A 14731-nucleotide genomic window follows, 5' to 3' on the forward strand; every position below is an offset into this window, starting at 1 on the left:
AAAATTGTTATAATTGTTATTTTTTTACATCAAGAAAAACTTTGCATCATGATGATTATTATTCATCCCGAGAAAGTTAATGCGTCACATAATGATTTTTCTTTACTTTTTGGATTATATTTATTCCATAATAGATTATATTTTTATTTTCGGTAGATAACTATTCTTCTTATATAATTGATTATATAATATAATAAAAAATATATTAATAAATACAAAATCAAAATATTATATAAATTTGTGTAATAAAAATATTGAATAATATTATTAATAAAAAAATTATTTATAATAAAATTAAATTTATATAATAATAACATTCTTTATAGAAAAAAATATAAAAATAAAAATCTTATTTAAAATTAATAAAAAAATTAATTACATTTTTTATAACAATGAATATTTAAATATTATTATTTTTATCTAATAAATTTTATATATTCACAATGTCAAGTAATTTATATTTTTTTAATACTCTATTTAGAAATTATATTTTAATTTGAACAGATTGTATGCACAAACAAATAATTTATATTTAATTTATAATTAATTTTTATGAGAATGATAAAATTATACTTACATTTTTATTAATTATAATCAATTTTGCTATAACTTATTAAAATTTATTATATTTCTAAATTTCTTGCAGACATCCTTTACACAATTACAAATATTATTTTTCTTAACTGAAACAATTTTTTTTAATTACGAATATCAATGTAGGAAGAGGGGAAGAAGATATACCTGTGAACAGTAAATATATTCTCCCCTCCAAATGAAGAGATGTAGAGAAAAAGTCACATCAGCATGTGCTATTTTCTGCGAGGGTTTTTAATATGCGAGAGTTTTTAATATTAAAAAACAGTATTTTTTTATTTATTTATATAATGTGATTTATTTTATAATTTTATATTACATATTTAATATTTTAAGAAATTATTTGAAGTTATCTTTTTATTTAATTTGTTGTTGCATTTATATTAATATATTTGTTTTATAATTATTATGTTTATGAGTTTGTAATTTATTTGATAATAGTTTTTATGAAATTATTTTCTATTTTTTATTTATTTATTTTTTTAGTATTTTTTTATTATTATAGGCTTTTTAATAATAACAAATATTATTTTTTATTTATATAAGATTTGATTTATTTTCTAATTTTATATAATACATGTTTAATATTTTAAGAAATTATTTGAAGTTTTATTTTTATTTAATTTGTTGAAAATACATTTTTTTCTAATTATAATTTTTAAATTATATCTATTTATATTTAATATATATTTAATTTTTAATTTTAATTTTTAAATCTACAAAATATGTGAAAGTTGTTTATTTTTAAACAAAAATAACTCATTTCATTATTAAAAAAATTTAATAGGCAAGGACAAATTTGTAAAGTAACATTTAACAATTTAAAAAAATAAATAAAACTCCCTCACAACCATCTTATTAAACTTTCATAAATTTTCCTTACACATCCTCTCTAGCATACCTCAATCCAAACAACCTCACTTTTTTCACACTTTCTTTTCACATCCTCATACATCCACTCCCTCAAATCTTCACATATCCACTCCCCAATCCAAACAGACACTAAGGTTATATTTGCTTCTTTGGATGAACTGTTAACAAGGAAATAAGTGAGAGGATATCAGTGGTTTGAATCCAGGATTTTGCAGGGAAGAGAAGGAGAGGATATACCTGTGAATAATAAATATCATTTCCCGTCAAAACGAAGAGAGGTAGAGGAAAAGTCAGATAAACATGTGTTATTTCCGAATTTACCATCATTCATCGACAAGGTTTTTAATATTAAAAAATATTTTTTATTTTATTTATATACGATGTGATTTATTTTCTAATTTTATAGTATATTTTTAATATTTTAAGAAATTATTTGAAGTTTTTTTTGTTGTTACGTTTATATTAATATATTTTTTTATAATTATTATGTTTATGAGTTAGTATTTTTTTTATAATAATTTTTTATGAAATTCTTTTTATTGTTAATTAGGTTATATTTTTTTGTAGTATTTTTTTATCATTACTATAGGGTTTTTAATAATAAAAAATGTTATTTTTTATTTATATAACATTTGATTTATTTTCTAATTTTATAATGCATGTTTAATATTTAGAAATTACTTGAAGTTTTATTTTTATTTAATTTGTTGAATACTTTTTTTTCTAATTATAATTTTTAAATTATATCTATTTATATTTAACATATATTTATTTTTAAATCTACGAAATATGTGAAAGTTGTTTATTTTTAAACAAAAATAACTCATTTCATTATTACAAATTTTTAATATGTAAGGATAAATTTGTAAAGTAACATTTAACAATTTAAAAACAAAATTTCATCACATCAAACTCCCATAAAATTTCTCCACACATCTATCCTAACATACCTCAATCCAAATACTCTCACTTTCTTCACACTTTCCTTTCACATCTCCACACATGCACTCTCTCAAATCCTCACACATTCCTTCCCAATCCAAATACATCCTAGTGGTCAGTTTAGATCCAAGTGTATACTATTCACTCGAATTGAAAGACACTGATTTGTAAAAAAAAAATCACGTTTGTTTCAATTCAATTGTGAAGAACGAAAGACATTGATTTGTGGGAGAAAAGGAAAGTAACTACCCCAACAGTGAGAAGAAAGACAATGAATTGTGAAGAAGTTAGGTAATATAATATAATAATAATAATAAATTAATATATTTATATAATAATAATATAAATGTATTTATATAATAATTTAAATGTATTTATAAATAATAATAAAAGAAAATAAATTAATAATATAAATATAAAAATTATAAAATAATACAATATATGTAAAATTTAAAATACTAATAATATATATAAAAAATTAATAAAATTATAAATAATAATAGTAATTGAAATAAAATTTAAAATAAAAAAAATTATAAACAATAATAATAAAAATAAATATAATTACAAATCTAATAGTAATTAAAAAAAATATTAAATAATAATATTAACAATAATGTTTTATTTTTTATTTATAAAAATATTTTTTATATGTATCTATAATAAAAATAAAAATATTAAATATTAAATAAATTTAAGCAATAAAAATATTTAATAATATTATTAATAAAAATAAATACTAATAATTAATAATAATAAAAAATTTATTTATAATAAATAAAAATAAGTATACAAAATTTTAATTACTAAAAGTTATTTTTCATTTTTAAAAATTAGGATAAATTTATAAATTTACATTCTAATATTTTAAAAAATTAAAAATATCTTTTACATACATAACATTAATCATCAACTTTAACAAATTTCCTATATATATATATTAATCCAACTTAACTTTACACTTTTATCTTATCACTTCAAATCTACTCTTTCAAATTCTCTCCTTTCTATTCCTAATCCAAACACATCATATATTCCATCAAATTCTCTCATTTCTCCTCCTAATCCAAACACACCCTATATAAAATTGATTTGAAATTGATTTGTTTTGATATGGATAAAATGGTCCACGTGTTACACTTGAATATTCATCGTCATCCGACCAGAGGAAAGAGACGCCCGATATCCAATGCTGTCAGTCTCACTCTCACTCCACGCACTATCATCCCCTTCAGTCACCAAAAATCCTCCATCTTCATTTCATTTCCCTTCATTCACTCTCTTTTCAATGGCCACTCTCTCTAGTTTCCACACCACCCTTCGCCCCTCTTGCTATCTCCCCTCATCACCCTCCTCACCTAATCTGCTACTACCTCCACCCCTCTTCTCCAAAACCCCTTCCACAACTTTCTTGGGCCACACTGAACGCCTCCTCAAATATGCTGCCACTTCCACAACCAACCGTGCGCGTTCTCTCTCTGCTCGCATGTCATGGGACGGTCCTCTCTCTTCCGTCAAATTGATCATTCAGGGTAAAAATCTCGAGGTATGTTTGGGTTTACCCACATTTTTACCCCTATTTTTTTCTCTAAAAAGCAACTATATTTGAAACACCAAATTCAGCTTTCTTGAGATTAACCTCATCAGCTACTCTCTTGGGTTTTAGCTCACTGATCCTGTGAAGCAGCATGTGGAAGATAAGGTGGGAAAGGCGGTTCAGAAGCATACTCACCTAGTGAGAGAGGTTGATGTGAGGCTTTCTATTAGAGGAGGAGGTGAATTTGGGCGAGGACCCAGAACTCGTAGGTGTGAGGTGAGCCTATTTTCATTTTCAAGTACCAATTTTGGTAACATGGGATGGGATTTATACACATTTACCAAGTGGGTTTAATTCTTTGATTCCGGTTTGTATTAGGTGACTTTGTTCACTAAGAGGCACGGAGTGTTACGGGCCGAGGAGGACGCTGAAAGCACCTATGGAAGTATAGATTTGGTATCATCAATCATTCAGAGAAAGTTGAGGAAAATAAAGGAAAAGGAGTCTGATCATGGTCGCCACATGAAGGGTTTCAATAGGTTGAAGGTTAGGGAGCCAGTGGAGCAACTACCTGTCCAAGAGGATGAAATATTATCTCCAGAGGAGGAGGAAGAATCAATTGAAGAGGTTGGTAGTTGGTACTTCACAATTAGGTCTTATTGTTTGGTTTCATTATATCTCTACTTAAATTCAGCTTCATATCATGCCTACTTCCTTCGTTTGCTCCGTTATGCTTTTGCTTTGCTTTCTGATTTTGCACATCTTAAATTGGGTTCCTACATGTTTTTTTACTGTTTCTAGAAAAGAAGTTTGAGATATTCACCCGTACACCTCTTTCCTTCCCCAAAAAATACTGATGCTAGATTGTGATATATTCTAGAAATAGAAGTGAAAGTGGTTCTACATACGCATAATAGAAAAATTGGTTTGTCTGTCTGGTTTGGAAGTGTAGTTTTGATGGTGTTTTGCAATGAGTAATTCAAACCTTGCACTCAAATTCCTTTCCTATCTGTTGTTAGTAGTCTAGTAGATGCATTCATGAGACATGATTTTTCTTTCTCTTTCCTTACATTGCTCCTACCCAAATTGCGAGTTGTCTTAACAGGTTGTTCGTACAAAGTACTTTGACATGCCACCCTTGACTGTGTCTGAAGCAATAGAGCAACTTGTAAATGTTGATCATGACTTTTATGGTTTTCGGAACGAAGAAACTGGTGAGAAATTTGTGTATATCTATCTATCTTTTGTTTGATTTGCTTCTCCCATCGTTTCCTTGCCCCTCTTCCCTAACTATGAGTAATTTATCTTTTGATATCCTGGGAAAATGTTTTTCGTTTGCTTCAGGGGAAGTTAATATTGTGTATAAAAGAAAAGAAGGTGGATATGGACTCATTATACCCAAAGGTGACGGTGAAGCAGAGAAATTGGAGCCTGTTGTGCTTGAACCGGCTGTAGAACCCTCCCTGAAAGAATGATATGTACCCACAAGAAACTCTTTTTGTAAGAATACAAGAGCTTGTATATGATTAGCGGATACTAATGGCAGTTTCTTGGGGCCAGTGCAGAGGTAATTTCAGTGTAGCCTCCGACATTTTAAGGTGCAAACCAAGTTTACAAGCATGATGTACGCTAGGATGACCAGCGACTGTAAAATGAAAGAGATACACCATTTTGTGCACACTGTATTTTCATATAATTTCCAGAATACCTCTTTTCTCCACACAATAATTTACATGGCTGGTTTTGTTCTGTTTCTTGTCCAGTGCTTATCCAGATTACACCATTAAAAGTCAATCATTTTTCACTCCTTTTGTTTTATTTAATTGTTCATCTAGTAAATTTATTGCGTATTGTGTAGAGGTGATTATGTAAATGTTGGCTGAGAAAAGAAAATGCAAGTGATTGAGTCACCAGTCAAACACCAGTTCTCTTGTTTAGGGTATGTGATAAACTAAAACGGCCAGAATTGTCTTTAATGTATGTGGTTATGCAGCAATGATGGTCTTCAAATAATTAAGCCAGAGAGGAGGGATCTAGAGCACCTTTATAATTCGAGTGCACTGTCCCCATATCTGTGAATATTCTAGCTACGGCTGTGGAAACATCAGCTACTTGAAGAAGGTTGAATAATAACATTTTATTCATTTTAGCTATTTAATTATTATTATTTCAGTAACTTATATTTTGTAATTGTATGAATTTGTTTGTTTAATGTAGTTTGAACTTACATAATAGTAATGCCTTGCTAATAATTATATGTTGAATGAATACTATAAAGTAATTCTGCATCACAGTTAAAAAAATATTTGAGGCTCTATAAGTAGTCAAATTCCACTTCCTGTCCTTCCTCTTTCTTCTCTATTGATCATATTAATTGTCACATATTAATGGTGAAAAGTTGGTTTTAATCTTTTTAAACTCACTTTTTAAAATAAATTCAGTTTCAACTCCATACATCATACATCCCTTTCAGCTGCAATATTTCTATTTTTCTTTATTTGCAATGTTTGAGAGAATCCCTTTCAGCCGCAATAAGCCGCATTATTTCCATTTTTCTTTATAGTGCAATGTTTGAGAGAACAGTTTTGAATCGAAGAAAATATGTTATATTCAACATTTCTTAGTGGAAAGATATTCTTATTTTTTAGTTTTGGATTCTATTTTTCATCTCAGATTTTTAATTTTATTTTATGACTTTCAAAAAAAAAAAAAACAAAAACACAGCAGTAAAAACACTATAAAATTTTTGAAAATCAAGAAAAAGACACAACATTTAACATTTATTGTTGAAATTAAAAAATATAGAAATTTAACATTTATTGTTGAAATTAAAAAATATAGAAATGGAGGGAAAAGGTATGGAGGTGGAGGTGGAGGTGGAAGGAGAATTTGCTTTAGTTGGAATTAGGAGAAGAGGTGGTAGGAGAATTTGCTTGAGTTGGAATTACATATGCAAGCCTGAATGTTGCAAAATCCCATGATACAAAATATTACCTTACCGTAATATATATCACGCATCCAGTGCCCAGTTACTAGCGCATGGCATGAATAAACGAGCATCATTCATGAATAATACGATGCATGTTTACATAGGGATTTAGCAGTCTTGTACCTGGGGGAATTGGGGTAAACCACCTTGACAAACCCTCAATATGCTGATGTAAACCAGCATTACCTTCAGTTATGGTTCATTTAGTTTTTTGAGAATCCAACTCAGATCAAACACTAAACTCCTACCTTCTATTCAGCCAAGAGTCCCTGCTAAATAATATTTGTATGAACTCCTGCTGCATAAACATAAAAATCCAAAGTCAACCCACTCTTCAGTACAATCTCACCTTGACCCTGCTTGCACAAGAGACCAAACTCGGGTTGAAAACCGTGCAACAAACCACGACCATATCATGATTACTAATCGCAGCGTATCAGGTTTGAGGTGTCTCAACTGTATATTCGAAAAGCCATTGTTTCTGAATATAGCGACAATCTATTTTGTCAAGTGTTTCATCTTTTTATCTAGAAAAGTAAAATGATTATGCTACACTATTGGCATAAAGATGCAAAAATCATATTGAGAATATATATATATATATATATATATATATATATATATGTATGTGTGTATATATATTATGGATTTCCTCTTAGAAGTGACTTCAAATATTTCATTCCAATCCTCTTTTTACCAATGTGACAGCCAAAGATATACTATACCACAAACTTTTAGGTTGCATTGACAGAGTAGTTTGAGTCGCATTTTTTCTGAGAAATCATATTTAATAAGAACCTGCTGCTTATTATAAAAAAAAAATATAAAAGTAAGATAAATGACATATAAAATGTGGAATAATTTGTTGGCCAAAACTGAAAAATTCCAGTTGAAAAGACAAGAAACTGTTTAAATTATAGAAATTACAGAGAGGTGATATGATATAGTATAATCGTGCATTTATTTTGTGTTTTCTTTACATCTTTTAATGAAAGATCATGTCTAATTTTCTAGATAAAATAATATATATTTTCTTTTCTTCAAATAAAATTGCACTCGTCTAATAAATAATATGATTGACTCAACTAAACAAACTCGTTCTGGATTGTGTTTATTTTTTTAAAAAATTGAATCAAACTAAATCAATAAAAATGGGTTAACTGGTTTAGGGTTTAGAATTGAAATTTCATAAGCGATAGGTGAACACCCCACGAAAATCAACCAATGGTGGTTAGCTATGATGCTGAGATACTTCAATCTGTATTACGTATCCCAATCCGATCCTCTAGAATACTTATTGATAAAATATCTAATCTATAAAGCACTAATATTTTTATAACGACAATAATTTATAATTTTTTATTTTGACCATTGCAATTATATATTTATTATATTCTAAATTTTAATATACACTTTTCAATAAGTATATATCACATAATAAGTAAATATTACATATTCTGTTATTTTGAAAATAAGCATATTGCCGTATGGTATCCGATACGTATCCATGTATCATAATATCCACATCAGATGCCAGTGAAAAATAAGTTTGCTTTAGAAAAATGTGTGTTTTAAAACATCATTGCAGGAAGAAGAACCTGTGTTTTCATACATGGTTGTAGCGGTCTCACTTCAAGATTTTCCCCCCTTTTTAAAGCCCAGTGGGAATTCTTAGAGCTGAAGAAGTGGTAGCACGACTCTTCGTACTATGTTTCTTTGATAAGGCTTTGAGACACAAGGAATGAAACAAAAAGGGGCATCAAAATTGAAGCAGAAAAAAGAAAATAGTTTGACTATTCACCTTTATGTTAATCAAGCTCGGCTATGCATGAGCCTTTTTTCGTTTGCCAGTGAATGTCTCCTCGGAAACAGATAAAAGCTTATTGATAGACATTCCCGCACCTCTAACACTCTTCTTCACTTCATACCTATGCTTAATCCTATCATCTAACTTATATCCAAGGAATGCAGGAAAAAACAGTAACTCCTCAATGTCACGCCCCATTTCCTCTATCAAGTACTCCATCTTCATCTCCAAAGAAGCGTGATTATACTGCAGTATCTGTGGATGCTTCTTGCTCATGGCAACGATATCTTCACATGAAAATCCATAATTCAAGAACATACCAATCACCTTCTGCATGTTCACACTGTTTGTCCTGTTAGCAGACCTAACTGCCACTGCGAAGTCCTTTGTCCTATACCTATACCCAATCTTCACTAGCAACACCAGCTTATATGCAATGTTCTCATGGAATGAAGTGCTGAGAAACGTGGGCGCTTTAATCAAGAACTTGAAGATGTCATCTGAATCTAACCCACATTCCTTGAGAAACTGTATTCTAGGACGCAGTTTCCTCTCTCTGCTAGCACTAACAATAGCCGGATACACTTGCATTATCCTAAAAATCTGCTTGTAATCTAGCTCAACAAAAGAACTAAAAAACCCAACATGTCCCTCCACATGTTCCACACTATAGCTCAAAAAAATGGGAAACCTAACCAGCAGTTTCCCAACACTATCCACATCTCCATCACTAAGCTCCATCAGAACATTGACTCTAGGAATAATTTGAGCATCCAAATCATGGTTCAAAATTTGAGGGCGTTTAAGAATCAAATCAATGCCACCAAAGGGTTCGAAGAAAGCTAAAGTTCTATCAATTTCATCAATCGACCTGCCACAGAAGACCTTTGGCAAACTCACTTTGTTGAGCACATGCACAACCTGGTCAACGGGGATTCCACGGTCAACGAGGAATCGAACCTTCTGAGGAAAACCCACCAATAACTTCTGTTCCGTAGAAGATAGGAGGCGATTCAGCCGCGGTTTCTCGATTTTTCCTTGCAATTCGTCTCGGAGGAAGGTTAACAAAGGGTCAATTTGGTTGTCTGTTAGGACAGTTGGGCGCTTCGTGATTAATTTGCCGAGAGCGAGAGGGTCGAAGTCGAGAGATCGTAGAGAACGAAGACGAGAGCGCAATGATTCTAGAGACACAGAGGTAAGGTCAGGGTTGTTGGAGAAGAGCACTTGAGTTTCCTCAAAGCCAATCCCAATTTCTTGAAACAGAGAAAACAACGACGCTGAAAACACGAAGAAAGCAAGTGAGTTAGTAACGAAGGTGTTTGAGAAATTGCCTCTGAGGAGATAGCTGTTTACCTACCGGTTTGAGCATCAGCAATGGGAAGGGAATTGGTGCAGTGACTGCGGCGAGTGGAGTGGCGGTTTGATGGTTGGGGTTTGACGTGGCTTTTGGCGAGGGAGCATTGGGGTTGAGGGTGAAGTTTAGGGTGAAAGGTTGAAGAATAACGAAAGGGTGGGAATGGATGAAAGACGGTAGAAGAACACAAACACCAACAGTTACCAAACAGAGCAAGTGGCAACACCATCTCTTCTACGCCCAAGGATACCAATTTCTGTTTAGTGAAGTGGCAATGGTGAAAACGGACAACATGCCACCGGAACCACCCAAGCATAAAAAATGATTTTTTCTAACTTTTAAGTTATTATTTTTTTCCTTTTCTGTCATTTTTCTCCTTTTCAATTATTGTTTATTATTATTATGAATTTCGTATATAAAACAATTTAAAATCTTTAAATATATCTTTACATGTCCATATAACATATTTGTTATATTTTATAACTAATATTTAGAAATCTTTGAATAATTATTTCTTGCCATGGCAAATACTATAACTCTTTTAACTTCGAGTAAGAAGTAAAAATAAATAAAAATTATGTATAATGTTTTAAAGTTAGGAATTGGATTATCTTTGAATATCTACTTTAAGTTACATATTTTTATTTTAATCAATTTTGTTTTTTTTTCCGCTGTTAATGATGAGTATATTTTATGTGTACTTTTTAACTTGTCAATTTAATGTTTTTATGTTTTCAACATATTTAGCTTTATATCATATTCTACTTGGAATCTGTTGAAGTCTTAATTTTTACGTGCTAAAAATCTTCATTGACCTTCGTATTTTATAATATTTAATATGGAAAAAATTCTAAAATTAAATAAACTTAATTTATTTTTGAAAAAAATATTATATCTAAGTCTTCCCTTGTTATTATTACCTATCATGACTGAGAACTAAAAATAATATTGTTGATTGAAAATTGAAAACAACAAAAAAACTACAAATGAGGTAAAGCCTAAGAATTCACATTATTTGAAAGAGTAACATTAATATTAATATCATTGATTAACATTTATTCAAAGTCACAAATTTTGGTATGTCTCATTTTGGACAAGTAGTATTGAGAATTAATATTCCTCGTATTTTTTATCTTTGAAAATATTGGAACTAAAATTTCACGAATAAAAAATATGAAAATTAATTAGAGTTTTTAGTATAGTGGAAGAAATTAATTAGTTTCCTAAAATATGCTGAATCAAGTTTTATAGATCTTATATTAAAAGAAATATGTATTATCTAATCGTGTCTATAATATATTATTGTGAATCAAAAGTAGACATGAGTGTAAAATATAAAATAGGTATATATTGAGAGAGACTCAAGTCAACATATTTACTTTCATGCCAATCTTTTTGCTATATCAAATATTAAAATTAATTAACAGTTAAAAAATAATAAAAACTTGAATTAGTCTTACATTTATAGAAAAATTTGATAAGTTTTGTTTAATAGAAAATCACTGTTAGACTGTTTAAATTTTGTGTAGATAGTTTTTTTTTTAGATGGTTAAGTGTGTTTGACTGTTTAGTTCATTTGTACTTATTATACTATTTAGTTCATTGACAAAATGTTTATATAGTCTTTTTCTATATCAAATCGCTTAGTCTTAACATTTGACTGTCTAATCTGTATGTTTAACACTAGATTGCCTAGTATGTGTGTTTAACATTAGACTACCCAGTTTGTGTGTTTAACACTAGGTCACAACTTTTATAATAGGAATGCTCAAAATCACAATGTTGTTCAAGATGGTACTTCTTAAAACAAGGAACGAGACAATGAAGACAATTGAGCATAACCACACAACAATATCAAACTCTCATGGTCCTTCTTCAATAGGTCAATAACATCAAAAGTGTGAACCAACCTCAAGTCAATTAAATTGGGTATGTACATTCTATCCAACAAAGCAATATCACAAATAATATTAATTTTAAATCTTACAAAACCACTTAAATAATTAATTATAGCACTACCGATTTTGTTTTGCTTTTTCAACCAACTTTATTTCTTTTCGTTTGATTGCTTTTATTCTTGTTAAGCTTCCCACAAGACAATTGTCTTAGCCACACACTCTATAACAATGAAATTCAAAGACCATTTTTACCTTAATAATGTTCTATATATCTCATATTTTTTCTTTTAATATCTTCTCCATATCAAAGTTAACTTCTCTAAATTGTGAGTCAGTTTTTCTAATTATTGTTGTATTAAATAGGACATGCAAACCAAAAATAGGATTAATACAATTTATATTATTGATGCTCTTTACACCTTTATTGAACATGCTTCCAAAATACCTTTTACTCATTTTGTTGTCATTGAACCTATTTGTAACACTAAACACATTGATTTGTGGCACTTTCGTATGGGCATTCTTCTAACTAAAGATTGCACTCTACGCAAACATATTATTCACGAGTTATCGATAAATAATTTATTTTTCATACTTATTATCAAGATAAAAAGACTATCATTTCCTCTTAGTACTTCTCAAACCTCAAGTCCTTTTGATTTACTCCATATAGATATTTAGGGTATTTGCTTTGTTACACCCATTCATCGTCATAGATTTTTTCTAACTATCGTTGGTGATCACACATGATACACATGGGTTTTCCTAATGAACAACATCATACCATTATCATTGATTTTATTACCAAAATTGAAAATCGATTTCAACATAATGTTAAGGTTATACACAGTCACAATGGTAATAAATTTCTCATTAAACATTTCTTTCCTTCTAAAAAAATAATACACCAAACTACTTGTATTGAAACCCGTGAACAAAACAAAATTGTTGAAAGATAACATAAACATCTTCTTAATGTCACTCGATCTTTGTTGTTCCAATCACACTTGCCTATAAATTTATGAGCATGAGGGAGGGTTGATAAACTTTGTTTTGCATGCTTTGTATAGACGGTTCTTTGTTAGATCGTTTATACCTTGTGTAGACGGTCTTCTACTAGACCGTTTAATTTGCTTGATCGTTTAGTTTGTTGACAAACTAAATAATCTTGTTTTATACCAGAGATCGTTTAATCAATGAATTTAACATTAGTCTGTCTAGTATGTTAATAAGACGTTTATATATTTTCACTTGTTTTGATTTCTTTTCCCTTTTTGTTTGTTTTTCCTTTCATGTTTGTTTCGTTTTTTATTGTATAAATATACCCTTGTTGTCGTCTATTAACACACTAATGAAATCAATGCTATGTTTTTTTTTCGTTTATGATTATTCTTTTTTCTTTCTCTTTTCACTTTATTGTGACTTGTTATCGTCGAAATTCCATAAATCTTTGTTTCTAAAGGGTATGTCATTCACCATGTTAATAAAATTAATTAAAAAAATAAATCAATGTTGAAAGATTAAAGTTATCTTGAAAGCCCAATAAGATAAGTTAAAAGTGTTTATAAACTTAATATAAAATTTTAAAATGATAAATAAGAAAGTAATTGATGACTGAATGAAATATTAATTTTATGTAATTTATTATTTTTTTTATAATCTAACTTGTTTATATAAATTAAATTTAAGTAATATTTGAGTAAAATTTTAAGATTTAGGATTTAGATTTTACTTTTTATTATAATTTAAAATATTTATTATTTCTCAATAAAAATAAACATTTCATTAAAATAAATAATTTAATAACTACAACAACAATAGTCCAGTATAAAAGTAAATTAATAATTCAATAAATTGTAGTAATAGATAATAATTGAAAAAACATAATTATAAATTAAATTTGGACATTAGAAATAATATAAGTTTTTTGTAGGTAAATTATTTTGAGACGATAATATGCTAATATTAACAATTTATTGAAATAAATTAAAATTTATTTAAATGCTAATATGAATAATTTATTGAAATAAATTAAATTTTATTTAAATAGGGAAGTGATCATCTTACTAACCAAGCTCCTTAATTATTAACCAAAGAGAAAAGAGAAAAGAAATCCATCTGGCGAAAGATTGTTTGATGCTCAAATTAATAATATGCCCAGAAATATTAGTATATAAATAAGTATATAAGATTCAAGAATATTTACTAAAAAATATTTTGTATTTATAAACATACCGTTGATAAGATAATAAAGTAGTTATTATTAACATTATATATCCGTTGGTGATATTAAGATCATTTACTGCTCAGTGTATTCGATTTGAATGTATTGTGCTGATTTGAATGTATTATAAACATTTCGTCTTGGAGATTAGATGTTTTACCAAAAACACATCATATTAAAATAAACTAAAATGCAAATTATATTGTATTGAAAAGATTGAATATTCTTTGCAATTACAATGAGACAAATGAGGCCAGGAATTTAAGTAACCTAAAGTTATATTTATATATAAATTTCACGAAGCTGAATCTGAAGTACAGTTCCACTGAGTTGGTGTTCTACCGTCTTCTCAAATCTTAATGTCTCTGAAGTAAACATGTATAATAATGAAGTATAGATTAAGATAATTTGATAGGTAAAACACATGTATAGCTATATAAACAAAACTAATGTCTATATCTATATCACTTTCTCTTCTAGTTTTAGAATCTACAGATATCTTCTCAAACAATC

General features: G+C 28.7%; 2 protein-coding genes across 2 annotated transcripts; one reads left to right on the forward strand and one right to left on the reverse strand.

Moving 5' to 3' along the window:
- The first annotated feature begins 3522 nt into the window (after positions 1–3522).
- On the forward strand, positions 3523–5695 carry LOC137820697 (30S ribosomal protein). Its single transcript, XM_068624896.1, has 5 exons — positions 3523–3955; positions 4076–4222; positions 4325–4573; positions 5052–5160; positions 5291–5695. The coding sequence occupies exons 1-5, from the start codon at positions 3599–3601 to the stop codon at positions 5419–5421; spliced, it is 993 nt and encodes a 330-aa protein (XP_068480997.1). The 5' UTR covers positions 3523–3598; the 3' UTR covers positions 5422–5695.
- A 2982-nt stretch (positions 5696–8677) lies between these two features.
- On the reverse strand, positions 8678–10410 carry PTAC15 (plastid transcriptionally active 15). Its single transcript, XM_068624897.2, has 2 exons — positions 10100–10410; positions 8678–10019 (listed from the first exon to the last, which is right to left on the reverse strand). The coding sequence occupies exons 1-2, from the start codon at positions 10323–10325 to the stop codon at positions 8758–8760; spliced, it is 1488 nt and encodes a 495-aa protein (XP_068480998.2). The 5' UTR covers positions 10326–10410; the 3' UTR covers positions 8678–8757.
- Between the last annotated feature and the right edge of the window lie 4321 nt (positions 10411–14731).

Source organism: Phaseolus vulgaris, chromosome 9 (genome assembly GCF_051622355.1).
Source record: "Phaseolus vulgaris cultivar YP4 chromosome 9, ASM5162235v1, whole genome shotgun sequence".
Classification (NCBI taxonomy): domain Eukaryota; kingdom Viridiplantae; phylum Streptophyta; class Magnoliopsida; order Fabales; family Fabaceae; genus Phaseolus; species Phaseolus vulgaris.

What these genes read in the sequence shown, in the direction of transcription:
- LOC137820697 (XM_068624896.1), top strand. Translation starts at nt 3,599, where the DNA reads ATGCTGTCAGTCTCACTCTCACTCCACGCACTATCATCCCCTTCAGTC. An exon ending in TTCAGGGTAAAAATCTCGAG is followed by an intron (nt 3,956 to 4,075) that starts GTATGTTTGGGT and finishes CTTGGGTTTTAG; the next exon opens with CTCACTGATCCTGTGAAGCA. An exon ending in CCAGAACTCGTAGGTGTGAG is followed by an intron (nt 4,223 to 4,324) that starts GTGAGCCTATTT and finishes GGTTTGTATTAG; the next exon opens with GTGACTTTGTTCACTAAGAG.
- PTAC15 (XM_068624897.2), bottom strand. Translation starts at nt 10,325, where the DNA reads ATGGTGTTGCCACTTGCTCTGTTTGGTAACTGTTGGTGTTTGTGTTCT. An exon ending in CATTGCTGATGCTCAAACCG is followed by an intron (nt 10,020 to 10,099) that starts GTAGGTAAACAG and finishes TCGTGTTTTCAG; the next exon opens with CGTCGTTGTTTTCTCTGTTT.